The following is a 20,698-nucleotide window of genomic DNA, read 5'->3' as shown; positions in this document are numbered from 1 at the left end:
GAGCCATGTTAAAAACCAACACTAGTGCCATTGAAACTAGGGCCCTGAAAGGGGACAACCCTAACCCTAGATATTGGTTCGCAGAACGGGGAGGATGGGTGGGTCGGTAAGGAATCTAAAACTAACTAATGTCTCTTACAGATATATCGTTACACAAGTAGTAACTTGTGCATCTGAAAGAGACACGTTAGTATTAGATTCCTTACCTTAGAATAGATACCCCAGCAATACCAACCCCGGTGGTGGGTCTGCGAACCAATAATCACACCAGAAAGTCCCGGAGGACGGAACGGCCAAAGAAGCCATCCCTCCGGACTTGGCTGTCCAGGCAGTAGTGTCTTGCAAACGTGTGCAGCGATGCCCACGTAGCCGCCTCACAGATATCTTGTAAGGGCACTCGCCTGCCCAGGGCAGTGGTAGTCGCCGTGGCTCGGGTAGAATGAGCCCGCAATCCAGCAGGGGGCTCCTTCCTAGCCAAGGAGTAGCATGCCTGGATACACAGGACGATCCACCGGGAGATGGTCCTCTTGTGCACCGCTTTCCCCTTCTTCGCACCCACGTAACAAACAAAGAGTTGGTCATCCACCCGGAACTGGCGTGTGCGAACCAAGTAGAATGAGAGCGCACGTTTTGGGTCCAGACGGTGGAGCCGCTCTTCCTCTTTAGAGGGATGGGGTGGCGGGAAGAAGGTTGGCAAGGTGATAGACTGCCCGATGTGGAAGGCCGTGACAACCTTGGGCAGGAAAGAAGGTTTGGTACGCAGCACCACTTTGTCCGGATGGACAGAAAGGAAAGGTGGAGTACAAGAAAGGGCCTGGAGCTCACTCACTCTCCTGGCAGAGGTGATGGCAACCAGGAAAGCAGTCTTCAAAGTCAGAAGGCGAAGAGGACAGTTGTGAAGTGGCTCAAAGGGAGCGCACATCAGAAATGTAAGAACCAGGTTCAAGTCCCACTGAGGCATCACAAACGGAACAGGAGGAAACGTGTGTGTGATGCCCTTAAGAAATCTATTAACAATAGGGGACTTGAACAAAGAAGGTTGATCAGGCAGCCTGAGAAAGGCTGAAAGGGCAGAAAGGTAGCCCTTGATAGTGCCCAGAGCAGAGCCCTGCTGGGCAAGAGAAAGAAGGAAGAGAAGGACCTCAGAAAGAGGGGCATTGAGGGGATCCACAGCCTTTGCTGTGCACCATGCCACAAATCTGTTCCACCTGCAGGTGTATACCGACTTTGTGGAGGGACGCCTGGCTGTCAGAATGATGTTACAAACTTCAGGAGGCAAGTCAAATGGCCTCAACTGTCGCCGCTCAATCTCCAAGCATGGAGGTGGAGACTGGACAGGTTCGGGTGGAGGACCGTCCCCTGCTGCTGCGACAGAAGGTCCTCCTGAAGAGGCAGACGAACCGGGGGATCGACTGACATACTGCGTAGCTCTGGATACCAGTACCTTCTCGCCCAGTCCGGAGCCACAAGGATGACTTGGCCCCGGTTGCGCTTGATCTTCTTCAGCACTCTGGGCAGAAGTGGTATAGGCGGAAAGGCGTACAACAGACCGCAACTCCACTCGCGACGAAAAGCGTCTCCGAGCGAGTGCCGCCTTGGAAATTCCAACGCGCAGAACTGATGACATTGCGCGTTCTCTTCAGTGGCGAATAGATCTAACCAAGGCTCTCCCCATCGCTGAAAGAGGCCTTGCGCCACGTCCGAGTTCAGACGCCATTCGTGATCCATCATGCACCGACGACTGAGCTCGTCCGCCCTGGCGTTCAGAGAACCTGCCAGGTGTTGAGCCACCAGGGTCACGCCCTGGCGTTCCAGCCATTGCCAAAGGCGAAGAGCCTCTTGACAAAGGATCTACGACCCCACCCCGCCTTGTTTGTTGCAGTACCACATGGCGGTGGTGTTGTCCGTGAATACCTGCACTACACTCCCCCGGACAGAGGGGAGGAATGCCTTCAGTGCCAGACGAATCGCCCGGAGCTCCAACAGGTTGATGTGGAGCCGGGTCTCCGCCGGAGACCAGAGGCCTCTGATCTCCGCCTCTCCCATGTGGCCTCCCCAGCCCTGGAGGAAGACGTCCGTCACAACTACGTGCTCCGGTTGGGGAAGGGAGAGGGATCTGCCGCTGACCCAATCGCGGTCCGTAAGCTGTCTCGCAGTGCCCTCCGAGATCAGGACGTGGTCGGATAGGTTGCCCTGATGCTGGGCCCACTGAAACTTCAGGTCCTACTGCAGAGCCCGCATCCGCCACCTGACGTGATGCACCAGTAGGATGCAGGAGGCCATCAGCCCCAGAAGCCGCAGCCTCAACCTGACCGAAACCCGGGATAACGGCTGAAAGATGGGAATCAAAGCCTGTATATCCCAGACCCACTGTTCGGGCGGATAAACCCGAAACCGCGCCGAGTCCAGAACCGCTCCGATGAAGAGGAGCTTCTGAGAGGGGCACAGGTGTGACTTCGGCACATTGATGGAGAACCCCAGCTGGTGCAGGAGGTCTGCCGTCGTCTGGAGGTGGCTGACGACTGTCTGGGGCGAGCCCGCCTTCAACAACCAGTCGTCGAGGTAGGGGAAGACTGAAACCCCTAACCTGCGCAGATGAGCTGCGACCACCGCCATCACCTTTGTGAACATCCGTGGGGCGCAGGTAAGGCCGAAGGGGAGCACGGTAAATTGAAAGTGCTCGTGGCCAACCATGAACCGCAGGTAGCGCCGGTGGGCAGGCAGGACGGGGATATGAAAGTAAGCGTCCTGCAAGTCCAACGCTACCATCCAGTCTCCAGGGTCCAGGGCAGCCAGGACCTGAGCTAGTGTCAGCATCTTGAACTTCTCCTTCCGGAGGAAGCCGTTGACGTTCCTTAGGTCCAAGATAGGGCGTAGGCCCCCTTTGCCCTTCTTGGATACCAGAAAGTAGTGGGAGTAACAACCACACCCTACTTCTGGCCCAGGAACGTGCTCGATGGCCCCCTTGGCCAAGAGGGCCGTAACTTCCTCCTGCAGAAGTCGCAAATGATCCCCCGATACACAGTGGTTCTGCGGTGGCATGGCTGGAGGAGTCGCCTCGAAGGGGAGGGAGTAGCCCCTTCGGACGATTTGCAGCACCCACCTGTCCGATGTGACAGTGCGCCAGTGGAGGTGGTGATGGCGAACCCTGCCCCCCACTGGCGTCACATGGGCCTGAAAGCACGGACTAGGAGGGTTTTGAGGCGGATGCTGCGGGGGAAGGTGTGGACTGACCTCGCCGCTGCCCCCGACTGCCCGCTCAGCCAGGCGTGGCGTCTGACCGCCACCGTCGTTGCCATCGCTCTACCTAGCGAGTCAGTGGTATCCAGCCCACACCTGATGGAATACTTGGCTGCATCCCGGCCCTCCACAAGGGCTTGGCCGAGTTTGGCCCGTACCTCCAACGGACACTCTGGCAGCACCTCCGCGACCTTATCCCACACAGAGTGGGTGTAACGTCCCAAGAGGCAGGCGGTGTTGGAAGACCGCAGGCCCAGACTAAGGGATGAGAAGATCTTCTTCCCATACTGGTCATACCTCTTGGATTCCCTGTCCGGCGGGGCCGACGGGAATGCGGTCTGGGAATTGGAAGCCTGGATGACCAGGCTCTCGGGGGTAGGGTGGGAGGACAGGAAACATGGGTCGCCCGGGGCTGGGCAGTGGCGTCCGGCCACGTTCCTATCTACGGGCGAACCCGTAGTGGGCTTGGACCAAGTGCCCAGAAGAACGTCGGTCAAGGCCTCATTAAAGGGCAGCAGAGGCTCGGTCGAGCTTGACTGCGGTTTAAGGACCTCAGTGAGGAGGTTAGTCCTCACGGCCACGACGGGGAGCTCAAGGCCCAAGGCCTTGGCAGCCCTCATCAGCACCACACTATATGTTGCCCCCTCCTCCGAAGCCACGGTAGGAGGGGAGACAAAACCAGTGTCTGGAGAGGTGTCCAGGCCACTGGCCTCCCCAAGGTCTCCTGTCCAGTCCTCGTGAGACTGACACTCTCTGGTCAGACGGTCCTCAGACCCCTCCCAATCCCATTCATCACCCATCTCCTGAAACTCAGGGTTCTCAACTAATGGGGCCTGTTCATAGAAGTGAAACTCTCCAAACGACGCCTGGAGCGGCGCCCAATGGGGCCGTCCCGGCGCCGGAACAGGAACGAAGGTGGAACCGGGGACGGCGCCGCCCGAGGACGGCGCCGGGGCGATACCTGAGGGTCCGACACCGGGGAGGTCGTAAGGTCCACCGGCGACGAACCAGATCCCGAAGGAGGTCCAGCGGCGTCCTGCGGCGCCAGGCCCGAAGGCGCCGGCGGCGGCGGGATAACGGGAACCTGCGGCGCCGGGCCCGAAGGCGTCGGCAGCGCCGGGCCCGAAGGCGTCGGCAGCGCCGGGCCCGAAGCACCCGACGGCATCGGGGCAGATCCCCCCCCGACCCGCTAGGGGTCCCAGACGGGTCCGCTGGGCCCGTAGGCGCCGCGGAGCCCGTCGGAGGAGAGAGTTTCTTCATGGCCATGAGGAAGCACTCGACCTCCTCCGGCGTCACGTTGAGCCCAGGGACCGTAGGGTATGGGGCTGGACGCGGCGCCTGCGACTCCGTCGGAGCCGCGTGGGTGGTGCCACCCGAACCCCTGGCCGCATCGTGCGAGCGTCGGGGGGAGTCCCAAGAGCGATGAGGCCGCTTGGACTTCTCGTGCCGCTTACCTGACGACGACTTCGACCCCGAGGAGTGCGGCCTACTCTCGGAACTGTGGTGACTCCGAGCCCGCGACCTGTCCCTCGACCTCCGTTGGGATCGGGACCTCTCGCGGCGCGGGACCGACTGCCGGAGTTCGAGCCGCCTGCGGGACCGCTCCCGTCTGGCTTTCGAAGAGAGGGCCCGGCAGTCGGAGCAGGCCTTGTCGTCGTGGTCGACGCCGAGACAAGATAAACACACGCGGTGAGGATCCGTGACCGACATCAGGCGGTCGCAATCATCGCAGTGCTCAAAGCCGGGCATCCCTACGGCACCGTCGAAGTCGAAAGACTTCGAGAACAATCAAAAGTGATCAAAAAGTTAGTCAAAAAATGACTAGGGTTACTGCTTTTTCCAGATCTGCGCTTGCTGGCGCGGAAAAAAGAAGAACTGACGTCAGCACGCGGAGGCGGCGTCTAAGTACTCCGACGACGTCATCACGGCGCCAACGACGGACGCGGAGCCGCAGACGACGCCTACCGACGCGCAAGGGTACTGCTACGCAAAAATTTCCGAATCCAGTCTGACGCCTGGGGATATTTTAAGGTAAGGAATCTAATACTAACGTGTCTCTTTCAGATTAAAATGGTACTTCGTACTACCAGTGCTTGAGCTTGAACTGGCAGAATCGGAAGAACCTTACGAAGGGCTCTAGTAATCGAGAAGCAACTCCCCACTGTTTTATTTACTTGTGATTTAAGGGTCAATCTGTTATCAAACATAATTCTCAAATTACGCACCTTCTCTGAAGGAGCCGGTGGAATGGCTGTGGGTAATGGCCAAAAATTAATGGGAAGTGGCGAAGGAGACCTCCCTGCTGCAAAGTGAAGAATCTCAGTCTTATCTGCATTGAATTGTAGCGAGTTCTTTCTCAGCCAGTGTGTCGTATCCTGCATACAAGCATGAAAGTCTTTCAAAGATGTAGAATGGTCCCCCTCTAAAAATAAAATAAGTTGGGTATCATCTGCGAAGTTAACAATATTGACATTATGAGCCCTTATAAAAGCAATCAATGGGCTCATATAGATGTTAAACAATATTGGACTAATCGCAGATCCCCCCCATGCAGGATGTTTGTGAATTCAGACTGATAGGGGAGAGGGCCGCTGCCTGTCTCCTATTTGATAGGTAAGACTGAAACCACTTCAGAGTTGTGCCCACTACCCTACCTCTTCAAGTCTGGCCAGAAGGATCTCATGGTTGACTGTCAAATTCGGAAGACAGGTTAATATTGCTGATTGACCTCTATCTGCGCGCATTCGGAGATCGTCCATCACAGTCACCAAGGCGGTCCCTGTTCCGTGTCTGGGACGAAAGTCAAACTGCACATCCTCTAGAATGTTATTGGTTTCCAAATGCTTTACTGGGTAAGGTAGCAGGGAAATAGGTCTATAGTTTTTTGGGCTAGTCGGATCAAGCGTTGCCTTTTTCGGGAGAGGTGTCACCAGTGCTTGTTTCCAACCAGCCGGTACTGATCCACTAGATAGAGATTGATTACAGAACTGACGAAGTATTGGGAACAGTTCTGTTCCCAGTTCCTTCCATATTTTATGTGGTAAGGGGTCTAAAGGTGATCCTGAGGAGACACCCAAGGGCATTCTGTTCCTCCACTGATGGTATCTCAAAGTTGATTAAGAGACTCGTATTTTTCACCCTATCTTTCTCGGACTTTATTGTATCTGGTAGACCTCTAATATTACTGTCACTGATCTTCTGTTCCCCCAAGCAAATTGTCCCTTTCAAGGACATCAATGATAATTCTAATTTTATCCTTGAAAAAGGTCACTAGGCTATCACATAGTTCCTGAATGGGATGAATCGTATTCTTGGAGCAATCTGGGCTAATCCTATCATTCATTATTTTAAAAATGCTTCTTGTACTAATAGGTGCTTTCAGAATAGTTTTAGAGAAGTACTCAGCCTTCGCAATAATTATTTCTTTTTTATAATTGATAATTGCTGTCTTACACACAGTTGTATCCTTATCTTTATAGGCCTTTCTCCACTTCCTCTCTGCCTGCTTACATCCTAGTTTCAATTTTTTTAATTTCTCCTTGAACCATGGGGCCGAGGATCTGCCCACTTTTTTCTGTTTTTTTAACGGGGCAATCTGGTCCAGCCTGACAGTTATCTGAGCACATAGGGACACATAATTTTCTTCCACCTGCATATCCGCTTCAAAACATTTGTTAAGGGAGAACACAGGGGAAATTCTTGCCTTTTTTAAAAGAAACTTCCAGTCTTTGCTATCAAAATTCCCCACCTCACTAGCAACCGGGTTGCTTACTCTTGGATTATATAACCGGAATTTAATCAGCTGATGGTCAGACCAACCCACAGGCAGAATGTCCAGGTTTCCTATTGTCTGTTTTTAAGAAAAAATTAAATCTAAGATATGTCCTCCCTTATGTGTTGGCTCGGTGACCCATTGTTGTAGGTATAAGCTTTCACATGATTGGAGGAGATTATTATATCCTGTATCCAAGGTTCCATTTAGCCATAGGTTAAAGTCTCCCATAATTAGCAGTCTGGCATGTGCAATTGCCATGTTGCTAAAGACCTCGATCAGCGCCTGCACCCCCAACATTCCTTAAACACAGAGGCAAAGCCAATGGGTCTGCCTAAACACTTATAAGTCCCAAAGGCGAAACCTATTGGCTATGCCAGTGCTTGTCTAAATTGGAGTGGGATTTTTTGGCTGTTTTGTTTGCACGGTATTATTGTATTTGTGTTGCATAAATACTTTACACATTGCCTCTAAGTTAAGCCTGACTGCTTTTGTACCGAGTTACCAGAGGGTTAAGCGCAGGTTAATTTAGTGACTTTAGTGGTTCACACTGATGGGGATTGCAGCTGTTTCTTGACAAGGGCTCCTACCCTCCTCAACCAACAACAAAAAGTCTCACAGTAAACAATATATCACTCAATCATAGAGAAAAGGATGAACCTTGGTAGCCTAAATTGTTAACATAGGACAATGTTGTTGCATAAAAGCCTATGTATTGCTAAATATAAATGAATGATGACATACAATGTATACAGAATTACGATGAGGGTCAGAGCAGTGACCGGTTAAGTGAAAAAAATGGGTGACCAAATAATAAAAACACATTAACACGGCTTATGATCAGCATCCTTATATCAACAGTTACATGCGTCAAACTTTCTCAGGGTTAAGTCTTAGAAAGTTCTAGGACATTTACATGTGTGTACATTTGGCGATGCTATATTTTTTAAAGTGTGACAAAGTGTAACTAATGTCTGCTTCAGCCGGATTCTTAGAGGTTCTAGATGCAAGCTAAACAAGGTATCCAGCTTATAGTCTGTCCAAAAGCAGGAGTGTTGAGGTTTTCACCCCTAATGTTTGAATTCACACAGGTCAAAAGCAGGATGAAGAGCAGAACTATTGTATATGATCCCAATTGCAGGATGCAAACTTATCATAAAGAGCGGTTTCCTAGTAAGTCTGTGGTTGCTAGTAGGTAAAACACATTTTCTGGGGACTGAAACATTGGAGCAATCCTGCCAGTTTAAGTTACAATATCAAAAAACGTGGGGAAACCCAATCAACCCTTGTAGGCTCGGGCAGTCAATTATCAAGGTAAATGGTGGCTACAAGGGACTTCATTCGATATTTTTCAGATATATGATATACTTTGGTTCGTTAAAGAATTGAGACCTGTGTATCCATAGGATTACTTAGATTATTACTCAAAAGTATTTCTTTTAAGGAGCATTTGAATGAAAAAGAAAAAAGAGACACAGCAGTAGAGGTTATATTGAAAATCAATTATATTGGTATAAATCACAAAATCAATTAATGGGGACAAGTGGAACAAAACTAATAAAAAGTCATGGAAAGCAATGTGTTAGCATCTTATCAACAGTCCATCACATTAACATCAGCTCCATAAAATGATAAGGAAAACAGAATCATAAATTAAACTTGATATCCTTCTTTGTACAAAATGGGTGTGGAGTTGATGCTTTATGTCAACGTTTCGGTCTTGTAAGCTGACGTCTGTAAGACCATCATCAGGACTATATTTTCATCGGATAAAAACCCCTTGGATATGTACGGAGTTTGAAGCCACTCTTTGAAGATGGGCACTTTGTGAAGCAGATCTTTCAGAAGGCTCTGGGTGGGTTCCTCTATTCAAACAAAGTTTTTGAGATGGCAATTTGAAGAAGTATGTTATTGTATGCCAACAGGGCGGATGAAATCCTTGAAAATTAGTTAGCAGATAAAGCGCTCCGGTATCACTCGGGTTAGCCGTCTGAGGATATCTGTGAGATATCCAGAGACGGCTAACCCGAGTGATACCGGAGCGCTTTATCTGCTAACTAATTTTCAAGGATTTCATCCGCCCTGTTGGCATACAATAACATACTTCTTCAAATTGCCATCTCAAAAACTTCGTTTGAATAGAGGAACCCACCCAGAGCCTTCTGAAAGATCTGCTTCACAAAGTGCCCATCTTCAAAGAGTGGCTTCAAACTCCGTACATATCCAAGGGGTTTTTATCCGATGAAAATATAGTCCTGATGATGGTCTTACAGACGTCAGCTTACAAGACCGAAACGTCGACATAAAGCATCAACTCCACACCCATTTTGTACAAAGAAGGATATCAAGTTTCATTTATGATTCTGTTTTCCTTATCATTTTATGGAGCTGATGTTAATGTGATGGACTGTTGATAAGATGCTAACACATTGCTTTCCATGACTTTTTATTATTTTTGTTCCACTTGTCCCCATTAATTGATTTTGTGATTTATACCAATATAATTGATTTTCAATATAACCTCTACTGCTGTGTGTCTCTTTTTTCTTTTTCATTCAAATGCTCCTTAAAAGAAATACTTTTGAGTAATAATCTAAGTAATCCTATGGATACACAGGTCTCAATTCTTTAACGAACCAAAGTATATCATATATCTGAAAAATATCGAATGAAGTCCCTTGTAGCCACCATTTACCTTGATAGTTTAAGTTACAAGCAGAAGGTGAAGCGGCACTGACAGCCTATTGTAGTTGTCTACCATTCCAAGATAGCCATATCTTTGGGGCAATCTAATGACGTAATCTAATTTGCACAGAGAGAACCTACCTTTAAAGGAACTAAGCACTGAACAATAACAAGAAGATAGAAAAGGGTATAGAAAAATCCATATCCTTTTAAATATATGATCTGATGTCACATTTTGTGCTAACTGTAGCTCATACTAATCTTTAGTTAAGACTGTTCTGTATTCTGGAGGATTATATAGCTTTCAATATTTGAGCCTAGTTTAATCTACCAGAGCAGTTTCACTAGAGGCTGTTCTTTTCACCACATATCTAGCTGGTGGTTTTCAAAAAGACGGCAAATTGCTAAGCCTGCAGAGCAAAACGATTTTTGGTAGAACATCATTTCCTTCCAAAAGACTTTCTGGATGATATGCAACCTAACTAATCTTAAGTCAAGACTCAGATCACATTGCTGTAAGACAAAAACACTTTAGAGTTTGGTTTCCATGAGCTTATTTTGCCATCTGATCTGATTTTTGTGTCTTTTTAAGAAGAACTCAATGAGTTTACTGCTGATTCGGCTTTCAAAATTGCAAAAGAAATATGATGTTTCCAACGTCATACTTTTCTCAATATCTTCAGTCATAGATAAGCAAATACATTTAACCCTTCAAGACCTTTGCAAACCATCCCAAAAGTGCTTGTGACCTTGACCTTTGTGTATTGTGAAAAGAAAAAAGAAATTTCCAATTTTTCATATCAATATGGTTGTTATTTATAATTTTTAACCATAATTGTAATTCTCCAGCCATCTTTTTAAAGACATATGGTTATCTGGAATCTACTGACAGAAAGGGTCTCTTTTACAGAAGATAGGTCCTCTGCAAGAATACGGAGTCCATGGCTACAGATACAATGCTGAAACCAGAGGCAGTGATTTGAGAGAGAGTTCCAAATCGGATGACCACAAGTGTTCTGGTGAAGGAAAGGGAAGATGAAGATACTCACAAATGCTGCTTATCAAATTATTCAACTTAGATTTAAGCTGTTCTCAGGAGGCAAATGATGTGCTCCACTATTAGAGTGTTTCCAAAGATGGCAGCATAGTTTACAATCAACAGGGCTGAAACGTTGCAGACACCAAATAGCAATACTGAAAGGACACCAGAAAGATCGTGAGCCCATACTGTGCCGAACACAGGATGTACTGCAGGAATATTTGCTCAGAGAAGAGGTGTTAGTTACACATGTGGAAATGTTTGGGGTTGGTCAGCCTCATAGCCAAGCTAAGACTGAGATGAAAATGAGAGTGAAGTTAGACTTACACCAGCATATATTTACTTTGGAATTTAGAACAAAAACTTAAGAAATCGTAATTGTAGGCAAGCTAGATATCCATATATATTCAAATGTAAAATGCATGCGTTTCAACATGAGGACAGGTAGCACATGAATAAATCTGCACTTAGCACTTAAATATTTTCTATTTTCCTCCAGAGCCTAGAATGCGGACAGATCTGCCCCATGCACATAGATTTGCTTATATGGAAACTCAATACTGGTTAGTGATAGGGTTTGGGTCTTCTTCCACAGTTAGCACTTAACCACAAAAACACATTTCATCCCAGGTTCCCTTGATAGTCATTCCCCTCAGATTCCAAAGAACATTAGGAAAAAGCCTATGATAGCATAAAGTTAGAAGTGAAAAACTGTTTATGTGACGCAGGGGTATCACAGGGAGCAGGGAAATTGCACTTGTTAAAGACATCCTGCAGACTAGACTTCTTAGAGAAGCCTGTAAAACTCTTCAAAACAAGGATAGAGAAGGTATGAGGTACGAGGAAATTCAATGAGCTTATTCAACAAGATTTTAAAATTTATCACAGAAACAAGAAAAAATATACGAATGGTCACTGACATCAACATGTTACAGAGATTGTAAATTGTATGTAGAAGGAAGAAAGCGTTCCGACTTACTTATGTGGTTTACATTTTTTTTAAAAGTTATGTATGTGATCCTCAAAATGGTACTAAGTTTTGGTGAGCATTCTGGAATCATTTTTTGCTCCCTCTTCCCCTTAGACAGTCTCTATCTGCTACATGCAGCAGTACTAATCAAGCATTTACACGATCATTGTGTGCAGAGGATATTATGAAGAAAAGGACTAGATTAGGAAAAGTGAAAAGATGTTACCTCTTTGGTTGCCACCAATAGCAATGTTTCCATAACAGATAGAACTTTGCTAATGCTGAAATCTCCAGAAGTACACTTATCAGGCAAGAGTAAAAGTCCACCGGGATCCTGATCACTGGAAAATACATAATGACTTACAATGATATAAACTGTAAGAGAACACCACTTTGAAAGAAACATAGTACCACCATGTGACAAATTCTGTACACTCAATAGAAAGTATCTGCCAAAGTTCCAGGAAGGCTGAATCCAAGGCAGTTTTTCAGGAAATGCAAATATAATGAATCAAAAAGGAACCCCGTTTTCATGGCCAGTGGGTATCCTGGAAATCTGAAATTAATCAGGCCTCCTGATCCCGTTGTGGAAATCTTTAATCTAGAGAACCCTTGAGTCTACACGGATAGCATGCACACCTGTCCATCATACATCAATTAATACCCAGACGTTAAAATTTTCAGTTGAACACAGAACAGAAGAATTTTTAAACTCTACTCTCCTAGGTTTGCTGTAGGTAACTATGGAAAATTGCACTACTCAGCAGGTACGCTCCAAGAGTGAGTGCAAGTTACTATACGCAGTGACTCATTTACCTGCCTTGGATTCATCTCTGCAAGACAGTTTACGTGTGAAACACACCAGAAAAAAAGGTCGAAGCAAATGTTACGTTTTAAATGCCAGACAGGTGAACTGCAGGAGCTTCCCACATTCACATGCACTCATGCTTCATTCCGTTTAGATCAGTCAGCACCAACAGGGACAGAGGGAAATGGCAGGTGGATTCATGTGGAGGGAGGATGAAATGGGACACAAAATCCAATTAGGACTTCAAAATGCTGGCTCCTAACCAACCAACTCAAAACTCTTTCCACAGTCCTTAACCTGTTCCAAACACGGAGGATGTTTACCAATCCAGTAGCTGGAGATACAAAGTACTACTATCCGATACCTTTTTATAAAATCATGCAGACTATCTTCACACACAGTTGTAGGAACAGAAACTGAAGAGACATAATTTGCAATAGGAGTCTTGACAAATGTAATTCAAAACCATATCAATGAAATGTAACCTCTTTGGGCATATGCAGATTGGTATTGTATACATTAAGGGCCAGATGTATCAACATTGTATTTTGAGAGTCCTTAATAGCGAATTTTACTGATTCGCTACTATGGACTCGCCAAATGCATTGCATGTAGGTTTTGCCAATCAAATTCCTAGAAAATTCTGAGTCGCAAATAAGGAATGCTTCCCATTCATTTCTGTGGTCCTAGAGGCCCATTGGAATGAATGAGAATTGCATGAGCAATTTGCGAGTACTCAATAGGTACTCGCAATTGCGCATGCAATTTCAAGGCTGAAAGGGGGCCCTCTCACACCCCAGAAATATACATATGTGCACATGTGGCGCAAATACATGCCCTAAGGGCATGTATTTACGCCACATGGCACCTAGGAAAATGCAAAAAAGTGAATTTTTCTAGGAATTTGCAAATTACCACCAACTTGAAGTTGGTGGTAATTTGCGATTCCTTGAAGCCAGGTCGTAATATTGTTTTGCTTCTAGCATTGCCTTTAAGGAATCGCAAATTGTGATTCCCTAACTGCATTCCCAAAATAGGTAGTCGCAACAATAGCGATTCCCTATTTTGCGAATGCCTTTTGAGATGATACATCCCAAAAGGTTTTTTACCGTTCACAAACAGGCCAATTCGGTAAAACGCTTGATACATCTGGCCTTAAGACTCTTTCATCTCATTATCACGCATGTCCTTTCCTGCCATAAAAAATATACCTGTGATTAAGAAAGGGAAAGTGTATGGAAACTGTGACCACAATGGTTCCTCCACACTAAACCACCCACCACAGTTTAAGCCACAATTCTTTTTTAGTCATGGCTAGAATGTCCAAGAATTACTCCAATTTAGGAAACTGTAATTGTGAATTTAAACCAATTTATGATATTATTTTCTTATCTTACAAGACAACTACATGAGTGTTGTACTTGTAATAATGTTTAATTGAGGTTTTAGTTTGCAAAAAATTTGCAAAAATTAAATTTATTTGAAGAACCAAACAATTATTAAGTATCTTCGAACCAGGCTATAAATTAGAAAATATTCAAGTTCTCCATCCACAGGCAGCACTGATGGAATTGCTTGTATCCAGTAATTTGCAACATAACCAACCACCTGGCCTCTTAAAAATGAATACATAAAACATTCCTATTATAGACCTTCCTTACAACTACCTAACTTTCCTAGGCGGCTCCTTATCCCCAAACACAAAAAGACTATTAGAATTAGGATGGGTTATTTTCAAACATTTTATTCAATAAGTCAACATCTGAGCAGCATTTAACCCTACAACCACCACATGCCTTCCTATCACACCAATAACACACGCTGAAAGACTGCTTTATTCAAACACCTTGCATTTTATTCCAGTCAATCACTCTAAGATAAATGCCACTTCGATCCCCCTGCTTTTTCCTTACCACAATCATTCACTGCGTAAAAATGAATCCCGACTCTTTCACTTAAAACAGCCAAAAATATGTTACCAACACTTTTGATCCCAGTATATAAATCCAGCCATGTCTTCAATCACTTTCGTTCACAGCACAGATGTAATTCGCTCTGACCTGTGCAACCGAAGTTCACTATTCATACACCTACTCATTCTACAGTGAAATCGGTTACTTGTTTTAGAGTTAGTGAAGCTGTTGCCATACATTCTTCAGCTAAGGCTAATTTAACTCTTTGGTGCCCGCTCTTCCATCCTCCTCCCCTCATGCCAGGTTCTTCTGCTATTCTTCGTCACTGAAGATTACGTTTTTGTAAGGTTAATGCAAACACTGCAGTCATACATACTCTGTTTTCCCCAAATCCACTTGCAATGTATTTTCATTCCCATTTCTACCTCATCTTCAACAGTAAATAGGCTCTCTCTCTTTAGAAGAAACACATTCAGGACACACATTATCCCCCCTCCCCTCAAATGAAAACATCACACATATTTGTATGAACATTTCATGACAAATTGTGCGACATGAAACAACTAGGACACATTAAAATATATGAAATGTTTACATTCATATTCTCATCAATAATAAAACATCAAATTTTCAGGTAAACGGTTCTAAGCATACCTGAAATAAGTGCACAGAGATTGGTAGGTGAGGTGTACAGACAGTGGCTGTTCTTGCTCAGTGATGTTTTTCTACAATTAAAAATAAAGTTAGAATTGAAAGAACATATTTGGAAGTTATTCAAATGCTAATATAGTGGTCATCAAATCAAAATGTGTATTTTGAAATGTTTATGGAAATATACCAAGTTTTGCTACATACACCTCCGCTTCCAACTAGTTGAGTATTTTATCTTGAAATTCTCAGGCCCACTGCAAAGGTTATTACAGAAGTAGATACAATTCAGGCCCACAAACATGAATCAGCCTTTGGCTGCTGTAGAAGGTATTCTACAGCCTGCAAAGCAGTTATAAAGATTCGAAGAAAACCGCCAAATCCTTTTTTTTCCTCAAATAAGAGGAACTGCAACCTCTATTGGTCATTACTTCTACAGTAACTCAGATTTTGTTTCACTCTATGCATTATTCATGGGTTCAGGCACATGTTGCCTTGCCAACAAAGGTCTAACAGCAAGTCAAGTGGTCCCTGCAGGCATCTGGTGTTCTGTTCTTAGTCCAATTAGGCACCCTTACCTCAATATTACTAGTGCTGAAGAATTGTATGTAGTAGACATATGGACAAGCCATGGAGGCATTTTTTCTTTATCTTTTATTCTTCTTAACTCCATTAATGTTTCTGGCTTACAGACCGGTTGTACGGCCAAGGTTTGCACACCAACTATTACTGCAGCAAAATCGAAATTCTTTGCAAACGCAACAGATGCTGTTGTAGTAACAAACCTTTATACTCCTCAAACAGACAGCGGATAGCAAGTTATCTTTACATGTTGAGTAAAACTGATCATTCGATTTACAAATAATTTGATTTCTTTCAAGTCAGCAAGCACCATTAACAGAATGTTTTGAATTAACTTGGGCAGAAATGAAGAACAAGCTACTTGCCTTAAGTAACGGCTTGTTTGGGAAAGTCTCTATCTAACAGCAGATTCATAACCTAGGAAATTTCTTGAGGCGCCTGAATGGATCTGGAAACTTTCTATAGCTATTCCCTTATGTGGAAGTAGGTTACACCATGTGGCTCTGCATCTGATTCATGTCACTATATCTGCTTGACCTACATACGCTGATGTCCGTTTCTTTCTGATCTCTGTCCACACAGTTGGACGCGGAGCCAATCGAAATCAGTAACTTATGTGCAGATCTGTAAGCTGGCATCTTATTAATGGTCCGTAGGAGTCCATTTCACACAACAGGGAGGAGTGTGGGTCGGTGAGGTATGTGTGGTTAAAGTCTGTACCAGAAAAGGTGTTACTGAAGGTAAGTAACTTGTCCTTTGGATATAGATTTTAACTGCAGATTCTTCATGTTGTAAATAGATACCAAAGCAGTATCTCTCCCAGTGGTGGATCTGTGGATATCTTAGACTAGGAATCCCTACAGGTTCTCTCCTGCACAGCTTTGCCCTATCTGGCTACAGTGAAAGTGACAAAAGGTTGATTGTCCCATTGGTGATCCCTGCTCAGATGTATATAGAAGCAAATGGCCCTCAGGGCCCAGACAGTTGAGCTGTTCTGCCTCGTTGGAAGGGTGAGGGGCATAGAAAACTGGTGTGGTAATGGATTGCCCCAAGAGAAAGGGCGTGCCTATTTTTGGCAGGAATACTGCTTTTGTCTGGAGTACCAGTATGTACAGGAAGGAAAAGGCTACTTACCCAGTATGCATCTGTTCTTAGCCTGCAGAGCTGTAGAATCTCATGCATATGCATAGATCGCCATCTAGTGTTGGGTCCGGATGTTTCCACTTTGTTTTTCTTAGAAGAAGGCTTCCTAGTCACGAGGTGGGTGACTCCTCTTTTTGGTGACAGTGCGCATGGTCATCATCTTCAGACTGTTTTGCCGCAGAGGGTGAGAGAATGGAGTAGTAGAAAAGAATAGAGATGGCCATGTGTAAGTATGTACAGTATCAAGAGAACTACAGCAGCTACAGGCACCCTGGGAGGTGGGTGGGCGCATGAGATTCTACAGCTCTACATCCCAAGAACAGATGCATACTGGTTAATGAGCATTTTCCGTTCGAGGCATGTGAGCTGTAGATCACATGCTTACGCATAGACTATACAGCAGTCTCCCCTAAGTGGTGGCTATTCTGTAACTGATGAATTTGTCTGAAACATCATTTTAAGTACTGCTTTGCCCACATTAGCTTGTTGTCTGGCAAACACATCTACACAATAGTGTTTGGTGAATGTGTGTGGTGTGGACCATGTTGAAGCTTTGCAAATGTCAGTAATAGGGATGTTGCCTAAAAAAGCCATAGTCGGCCCAAGTTTACGAATGGAATGTGCTCTAGGAGGTACAGTTAGAGTCCTTTTGGCTTTTGCATAGCAAATCTGGATACATTTAACGATCCACATAGCAAGACCTGATTTGGATATAGGATTGCCCTGGTGAGGTGGTGTGGAAAAAAAAAAAAGTTGTTTGGTCTTACGAAAAGATTTGGTCCATTCAATATAATACAACAGTGCTCTTCTAACATCTAAGGTGTGTAGAGCTCTTTCTGCAACAGCGTCAGGTTGAGGGAAGAAAACAGTTAATTCAACCGACTGATTAATGTGAAATACAGATACTACTTTAGGTAGGAATGTGGGATTAGTGCAAAGAACTACTTTGTATTTGTGTAGCTGGAAAAAGGGTTCTTCTATTGTGGATGTATAGGCCACTGACGACTGCTGTAAGTGTAACAGGTAGCAGATAATGTTTTGTATGGAAGCATCGAGAGGGTAGATGTTATTGTTACTGCAATATATAACAAATTGCTCCCATTTGGTTGCACAGCAAGCTCTTGTGTTAGGCTTTCTAGCTTCCTTGATAATGTTCATACATTGTGGTGCAAGTTTCAGGTAACCAAACTCTATGACTTCAGGAGCCAGATCGCGAGGTTCAATTGTTTGGGATGTGGGTTTTTGATTTCTCCATGGCTCTTTGTGAGGAGACTGGAAGTTAAATGTAATGTTTTATGTGCTACCAGCGAGAGTTCCAACAGGGTTGTGAACCAGGTTTGACGTGCCCATGTCGGAGCTACCAGGATTAGCGTGAGGGATGTTTGCCTGAGTTTCCGAACCACTGATGGAATGAGTGGGAGAGGCGGATATCCCTGACCAGTTCATCCATAGAGCATTGCCTTTGGCTAACTGGTGTGGATACCTGGAGGCAAAGATTTGGCATTTTGCGTTTTCGGGTGTTGCGAACAGGTCCATGTGAGGGACTCCCCAGGCTTGGAAGTATGGGTGGATAACTTGACGGTGAAGCTCCCACTTGTATTTTTGATACCTCTGCCAGCTGAGGAGGTCCACAATCTGATTGTTGCCTCGCTAGGAGATAAATGATATGGTGAATAGCCCAGTTCCAGATGTCTTGGGTAAGCGAGACAGTTAGGCAAGAGTGTGACCACCCCTTTTTTTGTATTTAATACATAGCTGTCATGTTGTCTGTTTTGACTAACATAGCTTTAAAGGACAGGTGATCTTGAAAAGCTTTGAGAGCTAGAAAGATTACCATGAGTTCTAAATGATTGATATGGAGCAACTTTTGCTGGTGGCTCCACAGCCAGTAAGAGACGCATCCGCTGTTAATACGGTCTGTGGAACCCGGGTCTATGAACGGCCGTCCTTTTGACAGATTTTGGGTGTTACACGACTGCAGAGAGCGATGAGTTCGGCTGCTTATCAACACTAGATCGGTTAATAGACTGTGTGACTGGTCAGATCAGGTGGTGGCAGTTCCTGATTCCCGCTGGGGGTACTGTGACAGCGTGGGGCATTAATATTTTCTGTCTTTATGATATTTTAGGCACTGTTGGAATTCTGCTGACTGCTCCTGCATGACTATGATGCAGGCGCCAATTTCTTTTAAATAATTGCGATTTGCACTTTATGAAGCTCCGTTTTTAAAATACAATTTGCCATCATATTTCTTACCTCTCTCTGTGGTCTCCCCTGCCCCGGTCCACTGCGGATATTTGTGTCGATTGTGTGGAGGGCAGGGCCCATCTTTGGTGTGTCCCGAAGCGCGGTTGGACCAAAGTTAGCGGTCCAGCTGGTCGTGGGAGCATGCCATAAAGAGGCAGACTGTTCAGGGCTCGCTGCGGTCAGATCAGGTGGTGGCAGTTCCTGATTCCCGCTGGGGGTACTGTGACAGCGTGGGGCATTATTATTTTTTGTCTTTACCATATTTTAGGCACTGTTGGAATTCCGCTGACTGCTCCTGCATGACTAAAATGCAGACGCCGATTTCTTTTAAATAATTGCGATTTGCACTTTATGAAGCTCAGTTTTTAAAATACAGTTTGCCATCTTATTTCTTACCTCTCTCTCTGGTCTCCCCTGCCCCGGTCCACCGCGGCTGTTTGTGCCGATTGTGTGGAGGGCGGGGCGCCATCTTTGGTGTGTCCTGAAGCGCAGTTGGACCGAAGTTAGCGGTCCAGCTGGTCGTGGGAGCACGCAATAAAGCGGCAGACTGTTCAGGGCTCGCTGCGGTCAGATCAGGTGGTGGCAGTTCCTGATTCCCGCTGGGGGTACTGTGACAGCGTGGGGCATTATTATTTTCTGTCTTTACGATATTTTAGGCACTGTTGGAATTCCGCGGACTGCTCCTGCATGACTATGATGCATGCACCGATTTCTTTTAAATAATTGAGATTTGCACTTTATGAAGCTCCGTTCCATGTTTTGGAGCACCGATTGACTGGATGTGATTCTCCTCCACCTGGGGAGGTGTAAGATTAAACTTTCTACCATCGGGGCGATTGTGTATAGCATTGCCCCATTGGGGCCTGGACACTGTCGGCCTGATCTGAGACTTCTATCCCCGATGGACTGGGAGTTCTGCAGTTGCTGGGGCCTGTGTTGACATTCCCTCTTCTGGTACCCAGTTCTGAAAGCTTGAGAGGGGCAAACTTGTTGTGGTGTCTGCCGAAACAAAGGGATTAGGCCTAGAAAGTACGTTTGTTGTCTTTGAAACTTTCTAAAGCTGAGTCTGTCTACACTCTAAACACCCTAGAACCATCAAAGGGCCTGTCCATCAAAGATTATTGAACATCGTTAGAGCAGCCAGAGGAGAGAATCCAGCCATGAAGCGGAAGCACTACGCTGGCTCCAGCTGTCCTTCTCAGACAGTTGGTTGAGTCCAGGCCTGAACAAATTATTTTGCTGCATCTCTGTCATCCCTGATGAGGCACTCTAAAGTTGGATGGACTATCTGCCCAGGAGGCAAAATGTATTGATGGGCCTAAGTGCAAAGCTGGCAGAAGATGACATCTGTTTGGTATATGTCTCCATTCGCTCTGATTCCCTGTCAGGTGGTGCTGTTGAGAAGGCATTTAGCCTGATGCAACTTGTAGATGCCTCCACCACCAAGCGCTCCAGAATAGGATGTTGGAGAAGATAATCTGGATCTCTGGGAGCGGGCCAGTGCTGCCTTGCTACTTGCCTATTAACTGGCGGACAATATCCTGGCTTTGCCCAGGTGCCCATCAGGTCATCTGTAAAAGCTTGATTAAGGGCAGAAGAGGTCCTTTATTTGTTAGCCCAGGGTTAAGCACCTATGTCAATACATCTGCCA

General features: G+C 45.6%; 1 protein-coding gene across 1 annotated transcript in view; it reads right to left on the bottom strand.

Annotated features, from left to right (window-relative positions):
• Positions 1-20,698, bottom strand: part of ZZEF1 (zinc finger ZZ-type and EF-hand domain containing 1) — a 1,627,273-nt gene that overhangs the window by 1,236,335 nt on the left and 370,240 nt on the right. The window contains exons 17-18 of the mRNA XM_078679684.1: positions 15,082-15,152; positions 11,933-12,047 (exon numbers count right to left, since the gene is read on the bottom strand). Coding sequence (XP_078535810.1) covers positions 11,933-12,047; positions 15,082-15,152 — 186 coding nt within the window. The remainder of the gene's footprint in view (positions 1-11,932; positions 12,048-15,081; positions 15,153-20,698) is intronic.

The sequence above is a fragment of the Lissotriton helveticus genome, chromosome 3_1 (genome assembly GCF_964261635.1).
Source record: "Lissotriton helveticus chromosome 3_1, aLisHel1.1, whole genome shotgun sequence".
Classification (NCBI taxonomy): Eukaryota; Metazoa; Chordata; class Amphibia; order Caudata; family Salamandridae; genus Lissotriton; species Lissotriton helveticus.
The sequence above is the reverse complement of the archived record's forward strand: the minus strand, read 5'-3'. Positions and strand labels throughout refer to the sequence as shown.